A 27,679-nucleotide genomic window follows, 5' to 3' on the forward strand; every position below is an offset into this window, starting at 1 on the left:
ACAGATAAGCAGTTAAGCATCAGGGCTTGGGCTGGGGGACGATTCTAATCGTCTAGCCTGTGAGCCCGTTGTTGGATAGGGACCGTCTCCATATGTTGTCGATTTGTACTTCCCAAGCGCTTAGTACAGTGTTCTGCACACAGTAAGTGCTCAATAAATGCGATTGAATGAATATGCATATTCATGAATACGTACATTTGAATAAATATGATGAATGAATGGGGGAGGCTGGGAGACTCTCAAGTGAGGGATTAGGGTCATTCATGAGGTGGGAGTGGAGCTGGGTTGGTGGGGGGTGGTGACCGTGGATATGCCAGCTCTGGAAATTTACTAGAGGCTCCCATGGTGGGGAGGGATAGTCAAGACCCCAATTTCTACTCCAGGAAGCTGAGTCCAGAGTCCAGTTCCTGTGCTGATTGGACTCTACTTTCAGACCCTAGTCAGGAGGTGCGGGAAAGGAAGACCAAGGGCAGGGCAAGTGATCAGTGGGGAACCCAAGGAAGCAGCAGAGAGGAGAGCGATGTGGGCTACAGTGTTGGATCAGCAGAGGAGAATGGTGAGGGAAATGGGAAAAGGGCAGAGCCTGAAAGGACAGGATCAGAGGCCCAGAGTAGGGCCTGATTCAGAATTGGTGTTCCCAATCCGAATCATCGAGGATTCTCTTGGAGAACGAGGGCAGATGTGAAAAGATCTGCCTCTTTCTTCCTCTGCCTTTTGGAGCTACTGTCCTCAACCTTCTCCTGGAGACAGAAATTGGCCCTTGGCTCAGCTTAACTCAGGCCATCATGGCCATCCATGAGGGGGAGGTTGGGAGATGAAGGGAAGGGTAGCACATTATAGATCTGGGTGCTAATGCTGGAAATCACCATATGATGAAAGAGCATCCTTTGGTGAAGTGTATTACATCACTTGTCTGTGGGAAGTGATCAACATTTGAACTCTCATTTCAAGGTACATTATCACCTGAAAATGGCCCTGGTGATGTCAACTTCTAACGTCCCATTTCATGATTCCCCTGTCGCTCCAGTAACTGTCCTTTAGTGTTCCTGTCTGGCCTCAGCAGGATGATGTAGACCTTGGGTCCAAAGATACAGCCCAGGAGCCCAGCACTGGAAGCCAGGATGGAGAAAATCTCAACTACCACCATGACCTTGCCCTTGGTGCTCAGGTACTTGGGTAGGAAGAGACCCAGATGCTGCAGAGCACCAGCATGCTGAATGCGATGAACCTGGCCTCGTTGAAGCTGTCGGGTAGCCTCCTGGCCAGGAAGGCCACAATGAAACTGACTAGTGCCAGGAACCCCATGTAGCCAAGGACGCAGTAGAAGACAAATGTGGAGCCCTCATTGCACTGGACAATGATGAGACCAGGCTCTGATGCCATGTCCACGTCGGGGAACGGTGGGGAGCTTCCCAGCCAGAAAACATAGACTCCCACTTGAACGAGGGAGCAGACGAGGACGATGGAACTTGATGCCCTGGGGCCCAACCAAGTCCTCATTCTGCTTCCTGGCTTGGTGGCCCTGATGGCCAAGACCACAGTGATGGTTTTTGCCAACACGGAAGAAATAGCCACAGAAAAGAAGACTCCAAAGACTATTTGTTGTAAGACACAGGACACCAGGCCAGGACAACCAATGAAAGTCAAGGAGGACAGGAAGCACAGCAGCTGGGCTGTGTGGAGGGTGTAACTGAGAGTGCAGTTATTAGCTTTCACTATGGGCGTGTTCCGGTGGTGTATAAATATCCCCAAAACCAGAGCAGTGAGGAGTGATAAACCAAGAGCTATGAACACCGAGCCATTCCCAAAGGTTCCTCATAGGACAGGAAGTTCAAAATTTTCAGGGTGCACTCATCTCCTCGATAATTTGGATATTGATCTTCAGGACACCTTACACAGTGATCCATATCTGAAAGGGATAAATGGGATTTCATGCCACGCCTGGGATGAGGTGGATAGTTTCAGTCGCTGAGTGTGAGAAGTTCATAGTAGAGGTGGAAAGGGGAAAACGGAGGGGCAACAAGGATGATCAGGTGGAGGGAGGAGCTTCATGAAGAGGACCATCTGAATGATGGGTTCTGCTCAGTCTACAGAGTCAAAGACTTAAAGGGGAGCTGTTTGAAGTTTCCCAAATCGCAAAGAATGGACCAGGTAGAACCAGAAATGTCTTCCTGCAATCCAACACCAACGTGACAAGAGGGCACATAGGAAGAAGGGTGTCCAGGAGGGCACCTAACACACACACAACCTCCAAACATACTTGGCTCCACCACTTGTCAGCTCTGTGACTTTGGGCAAGTCACTTAACTTCTCCGTGCCTCAGTTACCTCATCTATAAAATGGGGATTAAGATGGAGCCCCATGTGGGACAACCTGATTACCTTGTATCCCCCCCCCCAGTTCTTAGAACAGTGCTTGGCACATAGTAAGCGCTTAACAAATGCCATCATTATTAGAGAAGCAGCGTGGCTCAATGAAAAGAGCATGGGCTTAGGAGTCAGAGGTCATGGGTTCAAATCCCGGCTCTGCCAACTGTCGGCTGTGTGACAGTTAAGAGAAGTCACTTAGCTTCTCTGGGCCTCAGTGACCCCATCTGTAAAATGGGAATGAAGACTGTGAGCCCCACGTGGGACAATCTGATCTCCTTGTTTTCTCTCCAGCGCTTAGAACAAAGCTTTGAACATAGTAAGCGCTTAACAAATGCTATCATTATTATTAATATTCTCCTGGTGTCTCTGTCAGAGACTGAATCCCAGGTTGGATGGATAGGGTGGCTGCTATGGGTGGCATGGGTGAAAACCTCTGATCAGTCATCACTCCATTATCAAACAATCAATCAGTTAATCAACTAAAGAGTGCTATTCACTGAATGCTTACTCTGTGCAGAACACTCTACTAAGCACTTGGGAAAGTACAATAAAATCATGAGATCTGCTCCCTTCCCTTAAGGAGTTTCCAGTCCAGCAAGGAAGACAGACACTAAAAGAAATACTGGTAAGAAGAAAGCAAAAGAGTTGAAATGACGATGGTATTTGTTAAGCACTTACTACGTGCCAAGCATTTCATTCATTCATTCATTCAATCATATTTATTGAGCGCTTACTGTGTGCAGAGCACTGTACTAATCTCTTGGGAAGTAAAAGTTTGCAACATATGGAGACGGTCCCTACCCAACAGCGGGCTAACAGTCTAGAAGGGGAAACAGGCAACAAAACAAAACATATAAACCAAATAAAATAAATAGAATAAATACGTACAAATAAAATAGAGTAATAAATATGTACAAACATAAAGCGCTGGGGGAGATGCAAGGTAATCAGGTTGTCCCACATGGGGCTCACAGTCTTAATCCCCATTTTACATATGAGGTAACTGAGGCAGAGAGAAGTTAAGTGACTTGCCCGAAGTCCCACAGCTGACAAGTGGCAGAGGCAGGATTAGAACGAATGACCTCTGACTCCCAAGCCCGGGCTCTTTCCACTGAGCCACACTGCTTCTCTAAAGAAATGAGGGGCTCACAGTCAATCGCCATTATACAGATGAGGTAACTGAGGCACAGAGAAGTTAAGTGACTGGCCCAAATTCACACAGCCGAGAATTGTCAGATCTGGGATTTAAACCTATGACCTCTGACTCCAAACCCAGTGTTCTTTCCACTGAATCATACTGCACGGGGGGGGAGGGGAAAACTGAAGTGGTTTGAGAATCCAGTGCTCAGTTGACTGTGAAAGTGTTCTACACTCTAGGCATCCTAAAGTGTCAACTCCTAAACCCAATTGCTTTCCTGTTCTCAGAAAGCCCTCCCAGAAAGCTTTGATCTGACCACGGCTCTTTCACCAGGAAGACCCGTCTCTGCAGACACCTACCTGTCTGATTGGTGATCTCTCCTTCAGAGCAGCAGACTCAGTCATAGCAGCAGGCAGCTTTTCCTTCCTGAGCTGTTTTCCTGAATCCCGGCCCACAGCTTTCACAGCACACGGAGCAAGGGATCTGATCAAGGATAGGGAAGAGGGAAAGGGACAGAGGGATTCGGGCTTTCCTTTGTAAGACTGAAGAGAATGGGGGAAGAGAAGAAAGCAATAACTTTCTTTTATTGCAAAGGGCAATACTACACTCCTTACAAAGGGGCACGAGACAGTCAATTCCAATAATGGACAGATCTTAGATAACTCTTTTACCATTTTCCACAGACCTTAGGCCTTGTGGGTCAAAATGAAATTCTTGTATCTCATCCAATAACTCCCCCTCCCAGCCCTACAATTCCTGGGATGGACTTTGAAAGGTATGAAGCTTAACCAGGCAAGAGGAAATGGGGGATACACTGCAGGAAGAGAACAACAGAACCAACCGAAATTAGAGACTATCACTTATGCATCCCCCAAAATATAGAATTAACTGGATTCCCCTGCCTCCATGCCTATCACTTCGGGAGAGGCAGAAGGAGTACATGGTTGCTCGTGTCTTCCAGGGCTATCTTTGGTGGGTTCTGCACTTTCATCTGTAAATCTCTTCGGGTAGCTTAGTTATCATTCTGTCTCCCTCCGTGCAGAAACAAGCTCTTCTGCCACTATGATAGCTACATATTCTTATATTTTTACTTCCCCACTCTGTAATTTATTTTAATGTCTATCTCTTCCATTAGATGGTTACTTGGTAGTAACACCCACCCCAGATACTAATCACAGTAATCTTCACCCCACGAGACCCCACCTCCAACTTTTTGAACCATTTGATCCCTTCTCACATTCCTTCTCTCTTTCTCCATCTGTGCATTGGTCCTTAGGGAATTCAGTATCGGCATTGATGTTCATAATGACCCTTCCTCTGGCCGCTCTCTATCACTCCTCAACTCCACTGATCTCATGCTCCACCTCAGCTCACCCACTCACCAGACATTCATTTCTTAATTCATTCAGTTGTATTTATTGAGCATTTACTGTATGCAGAGCACTATATTTAGCACCTGAGAGAGGAATATGCAACAATAAATAGATTCATCCCCTGCACACAACGATATTACAGTCTAGAGGGGGAGACAGACATTAATGAAAGTATATAAATCACATTACAAATATGTACATAAGTGCTGTGGGGCTGCTGGGGGGATGACTAAAGGGAGAAAGGGGGATACAGAAGAGAGTGGGAGAAGAGGACAGGAGGGCTTAGTCAGGGAAGACCTCTTGGAGGACATGTGCCTTCAATAAGGCTTTGAACAGGGGGAGAGTAATTTCCTGTTGGATTTGAAGAGAAAGAGCTTTCTAGGCCAGAGGCAGGATGCTGTTGAGTTGTCAGTGGTGAGACTGAGGGGACTAAGGAACAGTGAGAAGGTTAGCATTAGAGGAGCGAAGTGTTCTGGCTGAGTTGTAGTAGGAGGATAGTGAGGTGAGGTAGGAGGGGGCAAGGTGATTGAAGCAAATGCTAAGGAATTTCTGTTTGATGTACGGGGGGATGGGCAACCAGTGGAGGTTCTTGAGGAATGGGGAGACATGGACTGAAGGTGTTTGTATAAAAATGATCCGGGAGCAGAGTGAAGTATGGACTGGAGTGGGGAGATACATGAGGATCGGAGGTTAGCAAGGAGATTGGTACAGTAATCAAGGTGGAATAGGATAAGTGCTTGGATTAGCATGATAGCAGTTTGAATGTAGAGGAAAGAGTGGATTTTAATGATGCTGTGAAGATGGAACCGTTAGCAAGCACACACACACACACACACAAACTAGGACACACACTTTATCTCATAATCTCCAGCCTTTGAACAATCTCCATCCTCACTAACTCTGAATTCTCCCCATCTGAATACAATCTCCTCACCTGCTTTCTCTCCCACACTTCTCCTCCCGACCAATCTGTCCTATTCCCCCACAGAGACCTCCGATCTGTTGACCCCATCCAATTTTCTTAAGTATTTATTTATTTTGATGCTATTGATGCCTGTCTACTTGTTTTGTTTTGTTGGCTGTCTCCTCGCTTCTAGACTGTGAGCCAATTGTTCGGTAGGGATTGTCTCTGTTGTCGAATTGTACTTTCCAAGCACTTAGTACAGTGCTCTGCACGCAGTAAGCGCTCAATAAATATGATTGAATGAATGAATTAATACTCAAGCTATCTTCCTTTGATGATCAAATTGACACCCTCAGCCACCCACTCTACTGAACGCACATGCTCCCCTATTCCTTCGCTGATCTTGTACCACTACCCCACAGTCCTGGATCACCTGCACAGTCTGCCTCCTTCACTCTTGTGCATGGGCTGCAGAGCGCTGCTGGCAGAAATCTAGGTAACAGGTCGATTTTATTCACTTCAAGTTTATCCTTGAGTGCTTTAGCTCTGCCCTCTCTTGTGCCGGGCAAAATTCTTAGCCCATCCTTATTGATGCCCATCTCCATATTCCTTATCAGTTGTTTCAGACATTTAATTCTCTTCTCAACCCCTTTGTCCCTTCCTGCCCCCCCCCCCAACCTCCATATCTCTTTCCCCTAATGACCTGGCTACCTACTTTATTGAGAAAATTGAAAGTAACAGGCATGATCTTCCTAAAATCTCCCCTACTCCTTTCCAGTCTCTCCCTTCTCCTGCCCCTTCTTGAACTCTCCTATGGTAATAATAATAATAATGATGGTATTTGTTAAGCACTTACCATGTGCCAAAAAATGTTCTAAGCGCTGGGGTAGATATAAGGTAATCAGGTTGTCCCACGTGAGGCTCACAGTATTAATCCCCATTTTACAGATGAGGTAACTAAGGCACAGGGAAGTGAAGTGACTTGCCCAAAGTCGCAAAGCTGACAAGTGGCAGCGCTGGCATTAGAACCCATATCCTCTGACTCCCAAGCCCGTGCTCTTCCCACTAAGCCAAGTTGCTTCTCATGTCCTATACTATCCTATACTATATTCAGAGTCCTATCTTTCCCAGCAGTATCTTTAGAGGAGATTTCCTGCCTTCTCTTATAATCCATCCCCTCTACCTGCGCATCTGACCCTAACCCTTCGCACTTTATCAAAGCATTTGCCCTCTCCCATCTTCTCTCCCTAACAGCCATCTTCGACTGTTTGCTCTACAATGCTTTCTTCCCCACTGTTGTCAAACACGCTCATGTCTCCCTTATCCTAAATAAACCCTCCCTTGATTCCACAGTTCCTTCCAGTTATCACTTCACCTCCAACCTACCATTCTTCTCCAAACTCCTCAAGTGACTTGTCTATTCCCCTCTGTCTCAAATTCCTCTTCTCCAGTTCCCTCCTTGGCCTCTTCCAGTCTGGCTTCTCTTCCCTTCGCTATTCAGAAATAATCCTCTCAAAGTTCACAAATGATCTCCTACTTTCCAAATCCAAATGGCTTCTACTGTATGATAATCCTACTTGACCTCTTGGCTGCCTTTGACAGTATCTGCCAGCCCCTGGAAGCATTATCCAACCTCAGTTTCACTGACACTGACCTCTCCTGGTTCTCCTCCTATCTCTCTGCCTGCTGATTCTCAGTCTCTTTTGCGGGCTCCTCCTCTGCATCCCACCAGCTATGAGTGTCCCTCAAAGGTCAGTTTTGTATTCTCCATCTACACCCTTTCCCTTGGAGAATTGATTCATTCCAATGGCTTCTGGCTTCAACTACCACCTCTATGCAGATGATTCCCAAATCTACATCTACAGCCCTCATCTCTCTCCCTATCTGCAGTCTTTCATTTGCTCGTGCCATTAAGACGATGTCCTATCCTGTCGGATGTCCTGTTGTCATTTCAAACTTAACATGTACAAAACAGAACTCCTTATCTTCCACCAAAACCCTGTCCTCCCCCTTAACTTTCCTATCACTCTAGACAGCACCACCATATTTCCTGTGCCCCAAACCCATAGCCCTGGGGCTATCCTTGACTCATCACTCTCATTCCACATACATATTCAATCTGTCACTAAATCCTGCCAGTTCAACCTTCACAACATCACTAAAATGAGCTCTTTCCTCTCCATCCATACGGCTATCATGTTAATCCAAGCACTTATCTTATGCAGCCTTGATTACTATACCAGGCTCCTTGCTGATCTCCCTGGCTCCTTGCTGTCCCCACTCCAGACCATACTTCATTCTGCTGCCCGGATAATTTTTATACAAACACCTTCAGTCCATGTTTCCACACATTAAAAACCTCCAATGGTTGCTCATCCACCTATGCATCGTACAGAAATTCCTTACCATAGGCTTTAAAACACTCAATCATCTTGCCCCCTCCTATTTGTTGACAGATACTGTGCTATCACAAGGACAACTTGACCTCTATCCTCTAGGTGACTGAGGCCTGAGTACATATACAGACTGAGTTATCATGGTAATTTTCATCTTCAGAACAAGACTAATAGTAATGTGAAAAAAGCAAGTGCAATGATAAAGAGAATCTGAGGCTGCAAAACTATCCACAATCAATAGACAACATTCAACAACCTGATTTGGTTTTTTTTTTTCTGCTGGAGTTGGTTACTTTGGTTTGTGTGCAACCGTCAGTGCAAACCAAAACCCAGGGATGCTGCCAGAGAGTAATCATTTCCTTTCTGTGTCCTGACAGACAGTGGAACAGACTTTTACCTCCTCAACCGAATGCAAGCTCCCTGTGGGCAGAAAACCTGTCTCTTCAAGCTTCTGTACTTCCCAAGTACCTAATACAGTGCAATGCACTAAGTGGATCCTCAATCAGTACTCCTCCCAGCCTCCCCACAGTCACCTCCTCCACCTCCTCCTCCTCCTCTTCCCACTACGAATTCTACTACTATTCATATTCCTACTACTGCTGCTACTACTACTACTAGGACTGCTACTAGGAATACTGCTAGGACTACTACTACTACTTATACTACATTACCTGAGAAAATAGCTTGTCCCACATTATCCTCTCCTCATGGATATTGAAAACGTTTCCAGCTGGGGCCAGGGAGTTAAATTCTCCCACTTTGACATGTGCTGCGGTGCCAGTTTGGAAAATCTGATAGTTCAAGATTTCAAATCTACTTGTCACCTTGTTGGGGTCATCCAAATCGACCTGATAACCAGCTTTGGTGTGGAATCGAGTGTTCTTTAGGAGCAGATTGAGCAGGAGGGAGATATTAATCTCAGTGACTGGAGTCCAGCTCATCACCATCTGCACACCCCTTGATGTCCACAACATAACCTGAGCCCAAGGAGCTAAGGGGACAGGACAGACCAGCTGGAGATCTTTAAGGACAACACAGGTGTTAACTGGTGTAGTCAGGAACTGATTCCAGGAAGGAGGTGGATTTTAGTATCTTTAAACATATCTGTCACTTCAGTAAATGATCCTCTGCCCCAGTGATGGCCACACGACCCCAGGACCTAAGCAAAAGACACGCAAGACCTAGGGTACTGGGTTCATATTGCCAATGGCTACAGGCTGACCGTAGCCTCCTTAGGGACCTAGAATTCAGGGAAGGAGGGAAGGATTATCTGCCATGGACGAGGAACTTGACTTGGTCCATCCCCAAGCATTTCCATCTCCTTCCCAGCCAAGAGGTTTTGATGGAGGCCATGAGCTATGGCATAAACAGCACTGTACACACTGTAACTCTGAGGAGACAGATTCATGTCCCAGAAGGCCAAGGGCAGGCTCTCCAAAGTACCATTTTAATTACACATTCCTGGAAGTGCCATTCTTTACGGTTCTTCTATAAGTGGACAATTAAATTCCCATCCCCAGAATGCGTGTAGAAACACAACCTGTGGATATTTCCCAGGGTTCAGGATCTGCTCAAAATCACTGAAACCCGGAATTTCATTCCTGTGGCCTGAAAATAACAAGGCACCTTGGAAAAAGGTATCTCTGTCTAAGGAACTTGTGGTAAAATCCCAATCCGAGGTGGTGACCCAAACTTTACCAATAACAGGAATACTAATCATATTAAGTACAAAAAGCAATAAAGAGAAAGTATCCCCATAGACAACAACCACATTGGCTGATGATTTAATAATGCTTTCGTAATAAGAACTAACTGTATTTATATTTTTAGTAAAGTATTCCTGGATTCTCTCAGTGTAAGCCACACAGATTCCATTCTTGGCTATTTCCTCTGTCATGGTCTTGGCGAACGTCTGCCCTCTAATGTCATTGGTGACCAGGAGGCCAATCCAGACCCAATGAAAATGTTTCATGAGATGGATCATTCCCAAGTGCAGATCTGGAGACATCATAGAGATTTGATAGAGAGAGGGGAACTGAGCTTTATCCTTGAGAATGGAGTCCACTGGACCATAGCAGATCTACGTGGAGACAGAGTGGGTTAAGCGGTGGGGTGGACCAGGGAAAAGACTGACACACATATACAGGCATACAACGATGTTCCATTTTCCCAAAAACTGCCTCTTCCATTCTAATTAAAGACTGGAGAAGTTCATTGCATTTACATTTGCTCCCACAAAAGAATTCCCTGACTAGAAATGTCCAACATGATTTGGAAAAGCAGAAAACGAGGTGAGTCAGATAGCATCCTTTCCTTTGCAATTTCTGCTCTAAAGAATTCCCTTCAGAGGGAGGTTTGGCATCTCTCCAGGTCAGAAACAGAACTGAACATATTTATCCTCTTCATGAGGATGACCCACTCCTCAGAGGCAGCTCTCTGGCCCTGAGACAGACAGGGCTACCTAGAGCTACCTGAAACAGATGGCTGCCGTCTGTCTAGAGCTTCTTTGGCTCCTCTTGGTCAGGGTTAAGCATGCTGGTGCTTCGGAAATAGACTTCCTGGAACGTCATGCTTGGACCACGATGTCACTGTACATGTCCAGGATTTTAGCTTTCACTGGAGGCAGGAGATGATGTATCCCCGAGTATCAGGCTCATTCTAAAAACTAAAGGCCTTAAAAGTCAGTCCATGTTAATTCGAGCCTACCAGAAACACAGCAGCAGCTGAGGGAGCCAGGATTAGGTCAGGGGAGGTCTAGGTTGGCAGGAAGAGAGGAGATGGAGTGGGATAGTCGTAGAAGTGCTGTGCAAAGCCATGACATTTAAGCCCCTGGAAGCATTAATTCATTCAATCATATTCATTGAGCGCTTACTGTGTGCAGAGCACTGTACTAAGCGCTTGGAAAGTACAAGTTGGCAACATATAGAGACGGTCCCTACCCAACAACGGGCTCACTGTCTAGGAGGGGGAGACAGACAACAAAACAAAGCATGTGGATAGGTGTCAACTCATCAGAATAAATAGAATTAAAGCTAAATACACATCATTAACAAAATAAATAGAATAGTAAATATGTACAAGTAAAATAAATAGAGTAATAAATCTGTACAAACATATATACAGGTGCTGTGGAGAGTGGAAGTAAGTGGGGCGGGGGGTTGGGGAGGAGGAGAGGAAAAGGGGGGCTCAGTTTGGGAAGGCCTCCTGGAGGACGTGAGCTCTCAGTAGGGCTTTGAAGGGAGGAAGAGAACTAGCTTGGCGGATGTGTGGAGGGAGGGCATTCCAGGCCAGGGAGAGGATGTGGGCTGTGGGTCGACAGCCGGAAAGGCAAGAACGGGGTACAGTGAGGAGGTTAGCTGTAGAGAAGCAGAAGGTGCGGGCTGGGCTGTAGGAGAGAAGGGAGGTGAGCTAGGAGGGGGCGAGGTGATGGAGAGCCTGGAAGCCTAGAGTGAGGAGTTTTTGCTTGATGCGTAGGTTGACAGGCAGCCACTGGAGGTATTTGAGGAGGGGAGTAACATGCCCAGAGCGTTTTTACACAGAGAAGATCCCCACAGCAGCATGAAGTATAGACTGAAGTGGGGAGAGACAGGAGGATGGGAGATCAGAGAGGAGGCTGATGCAGTAATCCAGTCAGGATAAGATGAGAGACTGAACCAGCAAGGTAGCAGTTTGGAGGGAGAGGAAAGGGCGGATCTTCGTGATGTTGTGGAGGTGAGACCGGCAGGTTTTGGTGATGGATGGGATGTGAGGGGTGAACGAGAGAGCGGGGTCAAGGATGACGCCAAGGTTGCGGGCTTGTGAGGCGGGAAGGATGGTAGTGCCATCTACAGTGATGGGAAAGTCAGGGAGAGGGCAGGGTTTGGCAGGGTTTCCCATTCATCCTGGAGACAGGGAAAGTCTCAGGTTTTGCAGGGTGGAGGTTGGGGAGGATTAGTTTGGGACATATGTCTTGGGGTGGACTGAGAGAAAATCCTCTTCACCTAGCTGTGCCCTATTTCCCCTCTTCATTTAACATTCCACTCTGGGACATTAGGTTTTGGGGAGGAGTGGAGAGATGGCGAATTCTGGAGGGATTGGTACAACTAAGTGGGTAGTATGGGGAAATGGTTTTGGGTAGGAATAGTCGTACTGGTAGCTGGAGTTTTGAATGGCAAATATGGATAATCTTCACGGCCAATCCCTGAATTCCCTCCACCCTCCAGTTTTCCACCACAGTTGGTAGTGATGATAGTAGTAGTAACAATATTTATTGAGCACCTACCTGGAGCAACTCATTGTACTAGGCACTTGGGAAATATGAAATGATGAAATGGTACACGTTCTGCTCACACTCAAATAGGGGAAACAAATTTGAAAGTATTTACAACTCAAGTGGATCAAGAACTGACTAAGTGCCTATGTACACATCAGTGCTGAAGTTGGTAGTAAATATATTCGTAAGTACTAGAGTTGGCTGAAAGGACAACATGGCTCAGGGTACTGGCAAAGCAATTGGGGAAGACTTATTGAAGGAGGTCGTATATTAGGAGGAATCTGAATGTGAGAAGAACTGTGGTCTGTCTGATGCGAAGAGGGAGGAGTTCCAAGTTCCAAACACTACCATCCTTCCCATCTCACAAGCCCACAATCTTAGTGTCATCCTCGACTCTGCTCTCTCATTCACCCCACACATCCAAACCGTCACCAAAACCTGCCAATCTCACCTCCACAACATCCCCAAGATGCGTCCTTTCTTCTCCATCCAAGTGCTACCTCACTGGTTCATTCTCTCATCCTATGCCGACTGGATTCCTACATCAGTCTCCTTTCTGATGTCCCATCCTCCTGTCTCTCCCTGCTTCACTCTGCTGCCCGGATTATCTTTGTACAGAAACGCTCTGGACATCTCACTCCCCTCCTCAAAAATCTCCAGTGGTTGCCTATCAACCACCGAATCAAGCAAAAACTCCTCACTCTCAGCTTCAAGGCTCTCCATTACCTCACCCCCTCCTACTTCACCTCATTTCTCTCCTTCTACAGCCAAGCCCGCACACTCCGCTCCTCTTCTGCTAACCTCCTCACTGTGCCTCGTCCTCATCTCTCCCACCATTGACCGCTGGCCCACATCCTACCTCTGGCCTGGAATGCCCTCCCTCCACACATCCGCCAAACAAGCATACTTCCTCCCTTCAAAGCCCTACTGAGAGCTCACCTCCTCCAGGAGGCCTTCCCAAACTGAGCCTCCCCTTTAACCTCTCCTCCTCCTCCCCTACTCCCCTCCCCTCCCCTCCCCTCTTCCCCTCCCCACAACATTTGTACATATTTATTACTCTATTTTATTAATGATGTGCATATAGCTATCATTTATTTATTCTGATGGTATTGACTCCTGCCTACTTGTTTTGTTTTGTTGTCTGTCTCCCCCTTCTAGACTGTGAGCCCGTTGTTGGGTAGGGACTATCTCTATATGTTGTCGATTTGTACTTCCCAAGTGCTTATCACAATGCTTTCCACACAGTAAATGCTCAATAAATACGATTGAATGAATGAATGAATGAAAAGTCGGGGAATGAGGGGCCAGACCACCATTGTGAACTTTTTTACGATCTATTTGTCCCACACTTACTATCCCAAATTGTCTGTCACCCCGTAGACTCAGTTTGTAGTTTCCATGAGCTTCTCCACACTCACCTACCCACCGTCTAATTTTATTGCATCAGTAACTTCGCCTAGGGACCCACTGCATTCTGCTTTTCCCACTATGCCACTAAGACACCTCACCCTCCTCCCATATCCCATCCGTTTCTGTCATTTTCTTGGCTTGCACAACACACCCTGACAGAATCAGAATATCTGCCGATCTCCAATTTTAACCCCCTGGTTTTGACTCCCCTCCACTGGTCCTGCTGCCTTTCTCCTGCCACTCAACTCCCCATCTGCAGGATATGTGATTTCCATCTCTGAAGCACATGGAGTGGGTATCTTCTGATGCTGATCAGCAATCCCACAGAAATGTTGGGAGACCTATATCTGTAACCTCCGCAGTGAAATCAAAATGAATATTCACCTAGAGCACATCAATCTATTAGAAGTAGTGTGTCCCAGTGGAAAGAGAACAGGCCTGAGAATCAGAGGACCTGGGTTCTAATCCTAGTTCTGCCACTTGCCTGGTACGTGACCTTGGGCAAGTCACTTCACTTCTTTCTGCTTCAGGTCTCTCATTTACAAAATGGAAATTCAGTACCTGTTCTCCCTTCTACTTAGACTGTGAGCTCCATGTGGTATCTGATGATCGTGTATCTAGCTCAGAGCTTAATACAGTCCTTGGCACAAAGTAATCACTTGTAACAAATACCACAATTATTAGCCATAGACTGTGAGTTCCTTAAGGGATATCCATATGCTGGTTCCCAGTACTTAGTACAGTGTCCTGTATACAGTACGAACATAAAAAAAAATTATTACTACTAGTGTTTATTTGTATCTGCTATGTGCAGACCATCGTACTGCGGGCTTGGACGAGTATGATAAAGTTAGTAGACATTATCACTCCCCTCAAGGACCTTATATTCTAGTGGGGGAATCAGACACTAAAATAAATTTCAGGTTGGTGTCACTGCAGAGTTTGAAGATATTTAGCATGGATGAATGTTCACAGTAATCAATAGTCACTGATGTAACTTGTAGCGATTAAAAGTAGTGATGTAACCTGTAGCATTATGAGACAGCAGCATATTTCTGTGGACAGACTGATTGTCATGCACATTTCTATACAGCATAGAAACAAATGGAAGAAATATTTTCCAACTCAATGAAATCACAGAATCAACTGGTCCTGTAGAAAGATTGAACTGATATATGGACAAGAGCCCTCACAGCAAACTGAACTCTACTCTGGTACCCTAATGCTGTTCAATTGCCATGGGAATAAGATTGAGTTGGGATCCCTTACCTGTGGAACTTGCAGAGACCCAGCACCCAGGAGCTGGCCATGGATACTGCTAATGACATTCCTCCTATAACAGCCACCAGCTTGTCCTGCTCCTCCTGCTTACAGCTGTAGTTGGGGACCACTGCAGCAGTTCTTCCTGAGAGCAAAGCCACGGAACTCTCTATGGCAATATAGGTAAGGAAGTGGACGTTGAAGAGGTGGAAGCCCAGAGAAATGTTGGGTAAAGGGATGGGGTCCTTGTTGATCTCCTCCACAGCAAACACAAGAGCCAGGAGATGCTGGTAGTATTTGGTGAAATACCTTCAATGGAAAGGACAGGAGAGGGAGCACATGTCATTGGATTTTAAATTGTAAACAACAGTGTAACAGATGCAGAGAAGAGAAAGTCCTTGGTAGCTGTGGAGGGCAAGCAGAAAGTGAGTTAAAAACCATCCCTGTACCTCTGATTGGGAAACCATAATGGGACCGGATCTACCTAGTTGGGTCCTGTTGGGAAACGCTGTGGGGTACGATCTGGGATGTGACTGATGCAAAATGACCTCGGGAGGAAATGCAGCCAGGGAAGAAATCAGGAGAGAAAGGCATATAGAATACAAAACAGCAGTATGTCCTGAATCATGGAGCACAGAAAGTAAAGGGAGAGGATGCATAGTTCTGAGATGGTCTTCGGGCCCCAACAAATTATCTAAGCTCTCTGAGGTTTCTGTACAACAACATTTTGACAGATATTCCATCTCTAGCTATACCCCTGCACCCTTCCCTTCTGACGTTGATAAAGGAAGTGACCCAGCACTGATGCCTACTGCCCTCCCTCACCTTCCCACTCCTGTACTAAGCGCTTAGTACAGTGCTCTGCACATAGTAAGCGCTCAATAAATACGATTGATTGATTGATTGATTTCCTGCCCATTCTATACTATAGAAAACACAAATGCTTACTGTATAGGATCAGAGAAGAAAAGAGGCTGCATGGTGAATTGATTTCTAGCACCTAAATGACCGTGAATGACCGTGACCTCCAGAGAGAGGAGTCCTCCAATAACCAAATCTCCATCTTGGTAATAGCTGCTAGGAGAATTTCTCTCCAAAGTGCACGGATATTTTGCCATCCCAAACTGGAAACCATTAATCTGAGTAAAAAGAGTCATCCAGAAAAGACTAATCCTCATGATGATGGCTCTAAATCTCAAAGAGAAAACTATCAACTTCTCCTCACTGAAGGGACAAGCTGACCCAGACGCAGAGATGTTCAGATGAGCACGTCTTTTGAAATTGCAGAATCCTCAGAGGGTTCACTGGATACACTGATGTATCGCCTGACTGGGGACATGTCTCACTCCAGCACGTTGGAGGGAGTGGGTGTGGAGGAATAGTTATAAGAATACTTTTGAGTGATGCAAGAGATGCCAGTTCACCTGATTGTCTTTGTGTTCAGTGACCTAAGTGATCACAGCCTCCAGTCTTCCTCCTTGCTCTCCTGCAGCACACTCCACTCCCAGACAGGGAGTAATCAAAGTCACCGAGGGAAAACTGTCTTGTACTCTGCACCTGGGTACCCAGAAGCACTGCAAAAAAACAAGAGCCAGAAATCACATTAGAATCTCCAGAGGAATCCCAGGAGTCAATTACCTCAGTGGGACCAAGGTTTTGGAAAAGTCCAGGCATCTCTTAGAATGCAAAACCCCTACATATCCTCGAGTTGTATGTCCCTTTGCCAAATAACCCTTGTTCACTCTTGAGACTCTTCTGGGTCGGGTTCTGAGCAGCATGCCCTAATGGAAGGATCAGGAGATTGGAAGTCAATTTTAATCTCACCACTGCCACTGACCTGTTTTGTGACCTTGGGCAAGTCACTTAACTTCCATGTGCCCAAATTTCCTCCTCTGTCAAATGAGGATTTATTGTCTGTTCTGCCTCCTACTTGGACTGTGAGTCCCATGTGGTACAGGGACTGTGTCTGACCAGATTAACTTGTATCTACTACAGCATCTAGAATAGTGGTTGACACATGGAAGCACTTAGCAAATACAATAAAAATATTGTATCTATTGAGCATTTACTATGTGCAGAGCACTGCACTAAAAATTGAGAGAGTAATAATCACAATAATTGCACTATTTTAAGTATTTACTAAATACCAGGCACTGTACTAAACTTTGGGGTGGATAGAAGCAAATCAGGTTGGACACAGTCTCTGTCCCAAAGTGGCAGAGTCAGTCTCAATCTACATTTTATATGAGGGAACTGAGGCACAGAAAAGTAAAGTGACTTGTCCAAGATCACACAGCTAACAACTGGCAGAGCCAGGATTAGATCCCATGACCTTCTGACTAACAGGGCTATGTTCTATGCACTACATCATGTACAATGTACATGGAGTAAACTGTAAAAGAGTTTATAGTTACATTCTCTGCCCGCAATAAGCTTACAAGTCTGGAGGAGAAGAAATACATTTATATAAATAAATAAGATATGGGTAAGTACATAAATGCTTTGGGGCTGAAGGAGGGTACAAATACAAGTTGTACGGGTGACACAGAAGAGACAGGAAGAAAAGGAAATGAAGGTTTAGTCGGGGAAGTCCTCTTGGAGGAAGTATGCTTTTAATAAGGCTTTTAAAATGGAGAGAGTGAGTGTCTGCTGGATGTGAAGAAGGGAGGGTGCTCCGGGGTAGTGGAAGGGCGTGAGTGAGAGTTCATTCAGTCGTATTTATTGAGCACTTACGTTGTGCAGAGCACTGTACTAAGCGCTTGGAAAGTACTAGTCGGCAAAATGTAGAGACAGTCCCTACCCAACAATGGGCTCACAGTCTAGAAGGGGGAGACAGACAACAAAACAAAACACGTAGACAGGTGTCAAAATCGTCAGAACAAATGGAATTATAGTTATATGCACATCATTAACAAAATAAATAGAATATGACATATGTACAAGTAAAATATATAGAGTAATAAATATGTACAAATATGCACAAATGCTGTGGGGAGGGGAAGCAGGTAGGGCAGAGGGGATGGGTAGGAGGAGAAAAAGAGGGGGCTCAGTCTGGGAAGGCCTCCTGGAGGTGAGCTCTCAGTAGGGCTTTGAAGGGAGGAAGAGAGCTAGCTTGACAGATGTAAGGAGGGAGGGCATTCCAGGCCAGGGGAACGACGTGGGCTGGGGGTCGATGGCAGGACAGACAAGAACGTGGCACAGTGAGGAGGTTAGTGGCAGAGAAGCAGAGGGTGCAGGCTGGGCTGTACAGGGAGAGAAGCGAGGTGAGGTAGGAGAGGGCGAGGTGACTGAGTGCCTTGAAGCCGAGAGTGAGGAATTTTTGTTTGACTCGTAGGTTGACAGGCAACCACTGGAAATTTTTGAGGAGGGGAGTGACATGGCCAGAGCGTTTCTGTACGAAGAAAAACCGGGCAGCAGAGTGAAGTAAAGACTGAAGGGGGGAGACAGAGGAGGATAGGAGATCATAGAGGAGGCTGATGCAGTAATCCAGCCGGGATAGGATGAGAGATTGAACCAGCAGGGTAGCGGTTTCGATGGAGAGGAAAGGGTGGATCTTGACGATGTTTTGGAGGTGAGACCGGCAGGTTTTGCTGACGGACTGGATGTGTTGGGTGAATGAGAGAGAGGAGTCGAGGATGACACCAAGGTTGTGGGCTTGTGAGACGGAAAGGATGGTAGTTCCATCTACAGTGACGGGAAAGTCAGGGAGAGGACAGGGTTTGGGAGGGAAGATAAGTAGTTCATTCCTGGACATATTGAGTTTTAGATGGCAGGAAGACATCCAGATGGAGATGTCCTGAAGGCAGGAGGAGATACGAGCCTGGTGGGAGTGAGAGAGAGCAGGGGCAGAGATGTAGATTTGGGTGTCATCAGCGTAGAGATGATAGTTGAAGCCGTGGGAGTAAACGAGTTTACCAAGGGATTGATTGTAGATAGAGAACAGAAGGGGACCAAGAACTGATACTTGAGGAACCCCTGCAATAAGGGAATGGGAAAGGGAGGAGGAGCCCACAAAGGAGACTGAGAATGAACGGCCAGAGAGATAAGAGGAGAACCAGGAGAGGACGGAGATCTTTGGGGGTGAGGGATATTGGAGGGGGAGGAACAGGGGACCTGAGAAGGGATTTAAACGTTTGGAACAGCTGAGATTTGTCAGTGAGGTAGATGAGATCGAGGTACAGGTTGGCATTAGAGGAGCAAAGTGTGCGGGCTGTGTTGTAGTAGGAGAGTAGTCAGGTTAAGGTAGTAGGGGGCAAAGTGATAGAATACCTTTAATCCAGTGGTGAGAAGTATCTGATACTGAGGGCTGGGGAAACATGGACTAAAGGTTTCCTATAGAAAAATGATCAGGGCAGCAGAGTGAAGTATGAACTGGAGTGGGGAGAGTGCCCTGCTGGCGATTAGAGACAGTTCAAGGGTGGGGGGCAGGGAGAGGGTAGCATCAGCAGGTCGGAGCCCCCTTTCTGCACTGCAGCACCCACGTCCAACTGTGGGTGCTCCAGCATGGCTCCCTACTTCACATAGCTCAACCCAGCCTGCTGTATGATACTGGGGAGGAGTAGGGGTGGGTTGTGGGAGGGAGGACGTCGCAACCCGGAGACTCCCCTCAGCAGTAGAAACTCTAAGCTATATTGAAGTGAGGTGCGGTGAGGTGTTGAGGTGAGCCTTCATCTCAATAATTATTCCAGACCTTAAACTCACAATTGAAATCCCCAGTTTCCTTACCCTTTCCTTCCCTACTTTCACCCTTGACCTTGCCCAATACTATGTAGACAAAATTGAAACCATCAAGCATGACCTCCATAATACTTTCCCCATCTATTGCTTCATGTACTTTCTCATCCTTCCCAGCTCTCAAGAGATTCATTCTCTTCTCCCTTCTATCATTGCTCATCACTGCCCTTTACAAAAAAAAACTAAAAAAACTACTCAAAACTCTAAATCTCACTCTACCTCCCATCTATCATCCCATTTTATCATTATATTTCCTCTCCAAACGCCTCAAACCTGTATGCATTAGACGCCTCCTCTCTTCCAATTCCATTTTTGACCTTTTGGATCTAGTTTCCACCCTCTCCACTCCTCTGAAACTTCTTTCTCCAAGTTAACAGATGACCTTGTCTTTGTCTTTCCTTGCCAGTCTAAAGGACTCTTGGACCATTCTCTGCTCCTGGAAGCCTTAACTATCCTATATTTCTCCTCTTACCTCTCTGGCTACTCCTTCTCAGCTCCATTTACCTCTTCTTCCTTCCTTTCTTACTCAACTGTTGGGGCCCTTCAGGGCTCCGTTCTGTATCCCCGGTCCCTTTGTACTTTATTCTCACTTCTTTGGTGAGGCTCAGTCACACCTTGCTTTAATCACCACTTTCGTGTTAATGACTTCTAAATCTGCCTTACTGCCCACACCACTGCAATAATAGATTTCCTCTTGCCAGCAGGATATCTGTGCATGGATTTCCCTTACACACCTCAAGCTCCAAATGTCTGAAACCAAATTTCTCACCTTCCCTCCCAATTCCTTATTTCCAGCTACCTTGCCCATCACAGTTGTCAAGAGAATCCCAGCGCCTGGCACAGAATAAGTGCTCAACAAATACTGTCAAAAAAAATTTATCCGGGGAAATGTGAAAAAGAAATGACAACACAATCAATGTTCCCCAGACTAAACCTCAGTTTCTAGTAAAGGTATCAGGACACTTTCATGAACTGTGTTCTAGGAACCTACCTTTATAGTTAAAGAGGGACCATGCTAACCGTTCCCTACCATTCCATTACCTTCCCTCCAGTAATCCAATCTGGATCACTCACTCTCCTCAGGAACTACCCAGTCCCCTTCAGAACCTGGTAATATTTCATGCTTGCCTAGTTTTCAGTTGGAATGAATTCCAAAATTTTACTGTTTACTCTGTTTTCCTTTTGCTTGATCTATATCTCCACACTTGAGTTTCCATGGGTGACTCTGTCGTTATTGTGAAATTTGGGAAGTGGTAATTCTTGGTTCGCCCTGTCCTCTCCCATCCTAATTTCGTATCCCTTCTTAGCCTTCCTCATCAGTATCAAAGCTCTGATGTTCTCAACCTATCCTCCAGAGAAAGTTCTCCAGACTCCTGACCATGTCGGTCCTCTTTCTCATCTTCTGTCCTATCCTGTCCTTCCTAACATGCAGTAATCAAGACTTCTACCTATGAAACCAGAGAGGGGAGAGGGCAGGGGAAACAGAAGGTGGCAAGGATCACGATATGGTGCCTGAAGTTAGAGACTGCCTAGTGGAGCTACACAGGTCACTAAGTACTTAGGCTGGGTGATGGAAGGCATAGAAGTCTCTCAGTAATAGGGCACCATTGACCTACTCCCACCACCAACCCTCACAGAATCCTGTTTTGAGCGATTCCCATCCACTACATGTCCAGCCTTCTACTCCTTCACTGCCCCCAGCCATGCTGCTCCATTTTGTAACAGTAGAAATGGGGCACATTTAGAATTTGGACTTTTACAAGGACTGGGTTTTACAGGCGAATCTTTCCTGTTGTCTCATGGCAAACTGAAAACGTCAGGAAATTTAGATTGGAGTCTGGTCTCCCCTGTGGGGTTCAGACAAGGGAATCTTTAGGATAACCCATGTAGGGTTACCATAGAAATGTGTCTCAGGGAATGGGAACTGAGCCACCAACTTGAGAGGTCAGAAGAAGCTATTGTAGAAGTAGCAGTAGTAGTAATAGTAGCAGTTATAATAATAGTGTTTATTAAGCACTTAAGCCGTGTGAAGCATGGGACTAAGCACTGCGAGAAAATTGAATAAGCTATTACTTAACTTGGTTTGGGGCTGTGGGAGTGGAACAGGCAGTCAAGTCTTTTAAGGATACTATTTTGTGTTTTCTTATTCAAGTGTCAGCTCATATAATAATTGGGATATTTATTAAATGCTCACTATGTACTAAACATTGGAATAGATATAAAGGTAACAGGTCAGAGGCAGTCTCTGTATCACGCAGGGGCTCATAATCTTCACATTATCCTCATTGTTTAGATGAAGAAACTGATTGGTGAAGATGGAGCTATGACCAAGGTCTCCTAACTCCCAGGTCCATGTTATTTCTAGTAAGCCTTGCTAAATGCTGACAAAATTGAGGATAAACCGGAGTTCCCATCTTCTCATTCACAGACCACAGTATGCCCTTACAGCAAGATCTGAATATGGAAAGCTTCAGTGGCAGAGGAAACATTTCTCAGGGATAGACAAAATTGCACAAGTTCACTTGGTAGGTCAATCATTGTAACAATTATAGGAGGCAGAAGGTATGGTAATTACAATATGGGATTAATTCTGGGGAATGATATGATAACAATGGGAAATGTAAAAATAATAAAAATGTCAATAAAAGCACCTGTGGTATTTTTAAGTGCTTACTATGCTTGAAGTGCTAAGTGCTAGGCTAGGCAATGCAATCAGATCATACACAGTCCCTGTTCACTTGGGGTTCACAGTCTAAGAGGAAGGGAGAACAGAAATTTAATCACCATTTAAAAGATGATCTGAGGCATAGAGGACTCAAGTGGCAGGTAAATGGTGGGGCTGGGGTTAGAACCCAGGTCTTCTGTCTTCAGGAAGAGAGCGTTTTCCACTATGGCTAAGAAGAATTAATAGGGAAACTTTGTTGGAGGTAATGGAATATGGCTTATAAAAATCGTGGGATAAAGTATCTCATATGTTTCTCCTCCAGTAAAACATAAAGCACACAATCCAAAGGTGCAGTGTAATAATGAATTTCTGGATTTTGTAGGTATAACTTTACCATGACAGTAATATATGGGAACAATGAGAATTTCTCTATCTCGGTCTCTCTGTGTCTCTCAATATTTCTCTTTCTCTTCTTCTCACTCTCCCTCAAAATTTTCTCCCCCCTCAACTTCTTTTCTCCGACTTGGGACATTACTAAAAAAAAAAGGAACAATCCCATAATCCTGATCTAAACTTTGCTGATATTTTTACATGGGTCAATGATTTCTTAGCATTACCAGTTAAAGTTCTCACTCGCCCCTTCTCTCCTGCCCCCCTCAACTTCCATCTTCAACCGCTCACTCTCCACTGTTTCCTGCCCCTCTGCCTTCAAACATGTCCACGTCTCCCCCATCCAAAAAAAACCCTCTTTCGACCCCACTTCACCTTCTAGTTATCAACCTATCTCCCTCCTAGCCTTCCTTTCCAGACCCCTAGAATGAGTCATCTACACTCGCTGCTTCGAATTCCTCAATGCCAACTGTCTCCTTAATCCCCTCCAATCTGGCTTCTGTCCTCTATACTCCAGTGAAACTGACCTCTCACAGGTAACCAGTGACCTCCTTCTTGCCAAATCCAATGGCTTCTACGCTATCCTAATCCTCCTCGACCTCTCAGCTGCCTTTAACACTGTGGACCACCCCCTTCTCCAAAACATGCTATCCAACCTTGGCTTCACAGACTCTGTCCTCTCCTGGTTCTCCTCTTATCTTTCTGGCCGTTCATTTTTGGTCTTCTTCACGGGTTCCTCCTCCCCCTCCCATCCCCTTACTGTAGAGGTTCCTCAAGGTTCAGTTCTTGGTCCCCTTCTCTTCTCTATCTATACTCAACTCCCTTGGTGAATTCATTTGCTCCCACGGCTTCAACTATCATCTCTACGCTGATGACATCCAAATAAACATCTCCACCCTTGCTCTCTCTCCCTCTCTCCAGACTCATATCTCCTCCTGCCTTCAGGACATTTCCATCTGGATGTCTGCCCCCCATCTAAAACTTAACATGTCCAAGACTAAGCTCCTTACCTTCCCTCCCAAACCCTGTCCTCCACAAGACTTTCCTATCACTGTAGATGGCACTACCATCCTTCCCGTATCCCAAGCTCACAACGTTGGTGTCATCATTAACCCCGCTTTCACATTCATGCCACACATCTAATCTGTCACTAAAACCTGCCGGTCTCACCTCCACAATATCGCCAAGATCTGCCATTTCCTCTCCATCCAAACTGCAACCTTGCTGGTTCCATCTCTCATCCTATCCTGACTGAATTACTGCATCAGCCTCCTTTTTATCTCCCATCCTCCTGTCTATTCCCGCTTCAGTCTAAACTTCACTATGCCGCCCAGATTATCTTTGTACAGAAACGCTCTGGGCATGTCACTCCCCTCCACAAAAATCTCCAGTGGTTGCCTCTCAACTTACGAATCAAGCAAAATCTCCTCATTCTCGGCTTCACGGTTCTCCATCACCTCGCCCTCTCCTACATCACATCCCTTCTCTCCTTCTACAGCCCAGCCCGCACCCTCCGTTGCTCGGCCACTAACCTCCTCACTGTGCCTCGTTCTCACCTGTTCGGCCATCGACCCCGGGCCCACGTCCTTCCCCTGGCCTGGAATGCCCTCCCTCCATACATCCACCAAATTAGCTGTCTTCCTCCTTTCAAATCCCTACTGAGAGCTCACCTCCTCCAGGAGGCCTTCCCAGACTGAGCCACATTTTTCCTCTCCTCCTCCCCTCACCATTGCCCCCTCCCTCCCTCCGCCCTACCCCCTTCCCCTCCCCACTGCACTAGTGTGTATTTGTACATATTTATTACTCTATATATTCTACTTGTACATATTTAGTACTCTATTTTATTAATGATGTACATATAGCTACATTTTATTCCGATGGTTTTGACACCTGTCTACTTGTTTTATTTTGTTGTCTGTCTCCTCCTTCTAGACTGTGAGCCCGTTTCTGGATCGGGACCGTGTCTATATGTTGCTGACTTGCACTTCCCAAGTTCTTACTACAGTGCTCTGCACACAGTAAGTGCTCAATAACTACAAATGAATGAATGAATGAATGAATGAATGGATAGTGGCCCCAGACGAAGGAATAGTGCTCATTTTTGTAAATAATCTCTAGTTTTTCCCTCTGTTCCTGTATCTCTCTTTTGGAATGCCAAGATTGGGAACACAACCTCTCTCACCAGTTCCTGTCCAAATCAGTTCTTTGTCTCTGCAGTTTCCTGCCAGAGATGCATAGAATATTTTTCCTCACTTTTCACTTCCCTCCACAGTCACTACGAGCTTTCCCCTCTCTGCCCCTGTGTCACTGCTGCTCTAAGCTAGTGATCTGTGCTATCTCCTGTCCTTCCTGCAGGTACTTCAACAAATACTCCCAGCAACTCATGTTCTCAGTGTTTACTATGGAGATTAAGAGGAGATAAGCAGTGTACTTTGCAAGACAGATCAGGGGGCCTGGGAACGGGAAGGACCTAGGTCCTAATCCATGTTTCACCATTTTTTTTGCTGTGTGATCTTCACTCCAAGCAGTGACACTGCCAGACTAGACAGTAACAATGGGACTCTTCCGGATGGTGTATTCAGGCATCACAAAAAATGAGCAAAATCTGTATTCCAACAGGATTTGAGACTACTAGCATAATTGGGTGGAAGCCCCAAACAGGCACTCGCACTTGACAGATGAACATTCTTCTACTGAACATCAGTGCTGGCAGAGCTATTTGTATCGCAGTCAAAGAGGGTTTTGAAATCCTGAGGACTAGAGAGGGGAGGCAGACAAGACATTTAGTAAGCAGGAAATGCCCTCATTACAAAGTCCTGAGCCGAGCAGACTGCAATTAATTAATCCAAAATATTGTTTTTTCATTTTTTATGGTATTTGATGGTGATGATGATGATGATGGTATTTGTTAAGCACTTAATCAATCAATCAGTCAATCGTATTTATTGAGCGCTTACTGTGTGCAGAGCACTGTACTAAGCCCTTGGGAAGTACAAGTTGGCAACATATAGAGATAGTCCATACCCAACAGTGGGCTCACAGTCTAGAAGGGGGAGACAAAGAACAAAACCAAACATATTAACAAAATAAAATAAATAGAATAGATATGTACAAGTAAAATAAATAAATAAATAAATAGAGTAATAAATATGTACAAACATATATACATATATACAGGTGCTGTGGGGAAGGGAAGGAGGTAAGACGGGGGGGATGGAGAGGGAGACGAGGGGGAGAGAAAGGAGGGGGCTCAGTCTGGGAAGGCCTCCTGGAGGAGGTCAGCTCTCAGTAGGGCCTTGAAGGGAGGAAGAGAGCTATCTTGGCGGATGTGCGGAGGGAGGGTATTCCAGGCCAGGGGGATGACGTGGGCCGGGGGTCGACGGCGGGAGAGGCGAGAACGAGGCACGGTGAGGAGATTAGCGGCAGAGGAGCGGAGGGTGAGGGCTGGGCTGTAGAAGGAGAGAAGGGAGGTGAGGTAGGAGGGGGTGAGGTGATGGAGAGCCTTGAAGCCGAGGGTGAGGAGTTTCTGCCTGATGCGCAGATTGATTGGTAGCCACTGGAGATTTTTGAGGAGGGGAGTAACATGCCCAGAGCATTTCTGGACAAAGACAATCCGGGCAGCAACATGAAGTATGGATTGAAGTGGGGAGAGATACGAGGATGGGAGATCAGAGAGAAGGCTGATGCAGTAGTCCAGACGGGATAGGATGAGAGCTTGAACGAGCAGGGTAGCGGTTTGTATGGAGAGGAAAGGGCGGATCTTGGCAATGTTGTGGAGCTGAGACCGGCAGGTTTTGGTGACGGCTTGGATGTGAGGGGCGAATGAGAGAGCGGAGTCGAGGATGACACCAAGGTTGCGGGCTTGTGAGATGGGAAGGATGGTAGTGCCGTCAATAGTGATGGGAAAGTCAGGGAGAGGGCAGGGTTTGGGAGGGAAGACAAGGAGTTCAGTCTTGGACATGTTGAGTTTTAGGTGGCGGGCAGACGTCCAGATGGAGATATCCCGAAGGCAGAAGGAGATGCGATCCTGGAGGGATGGGGAGAGAGCAGGGGCAGAGATGTAGATTTGGGTGTCATCAGCGTAGAGATGATAGTTGATAGATAGATGATAGTCACTATGTGAGAAGCACTGGTCTAAGCGCTGGAGGGGAATACAAGGTAATCAGATTGTCCTACGTGGGGCTCACAGTCTTAATCCTCATTTTACAGATGAGGGAACTGTGGAACACAGTTCTTAGCACTTGGGATTGATACAAGTTATTCAGGCTGATTACAGTCCCTGTCTCGCATAGGTCGCACAGTCTGCAAAATGAATCCCCCATTTTGCAGTTGAGAAACCTGAGTTACAGATAAATTAAGTGACTTTGTCACACTGCGGACAAGTGGTGAAACTGGGTTTGTGTGAGTTTTTGAGAAGAGGACTCCAGATGGATTTCAGAATCAAAGAATTTCTGCTGAAAAGTCAAAACTAAATAGAAGTTAATTCACCTTGAATCAGTTTGTGGCAGGGAATTAAAGCACTTACCTGTAATTTCTTTCTTTTTATTAATACTCGTCTCCCCATCTAGACAGTGAGCTTGTTGTGGGCAGGGGACTGTGTCTACCAACTCTTGTATTGTACTCTTCCAAGTGCTTACTTGGGTGCTCTGCATACTGCAAGTGCTCAGTAAATATGATTGAGTATAAACAATGTTTAGAAAAACATAGCCCTGATTTTGTGTTTCCAGGGCTCTTTCTCTGCCTTACCTCCTGTATTTGGGGCATTTTTCTGTTCATTGGGGCCTCCAT

General features: G+C 45.9%; 1 protein-coding gene across 1 annotated transcript; it reads right to left on the reverse strand.

Annotated features, from left to right (window-relative positions):
* Positions 1-991: 991 nt before the first annotated feature.
* Positions 992-27,679, reverse strand: LOC119928872 (vomeronasal type-2 receptor 26-like). The gene is given in 16 exon segments (XM_038747374.1): positions 992-1,185; positions 1,188-1,796; positions 1,799-1,909; positions 3,867-3,990; positions 8,852-9,061; positions 9,721-10,260; positions 14,339-14,351; positions 15,024-15,030; positions 15,131-15,411; positions 16,051-16,339; positions 16,668-16,676; positions 16,800-16,883; positions 19,828-20,003; positions 20,451-20,698; positions 22,091-22,210; positions 27,638-27,679. Coding segments are annotated over 16 exon segments (3,057 nt in total).

The sequence above is a fragment of the Tachyglossus aculeatus genome, chromosome 5 (genome assembly GCF_015852505.1).
Source record: "Tachyglossus aculeatus isolate mTacAcu1 chromosome 5, mTacAcu1.pri, whole genome shotgun sequence".
Lineage (NCBI taxonomy): Eukaryota > Metazoa > Chordata > Mammalia > Monotremata > Tachyglossidae > Tachyglossus > Tachyglossus aculeatus.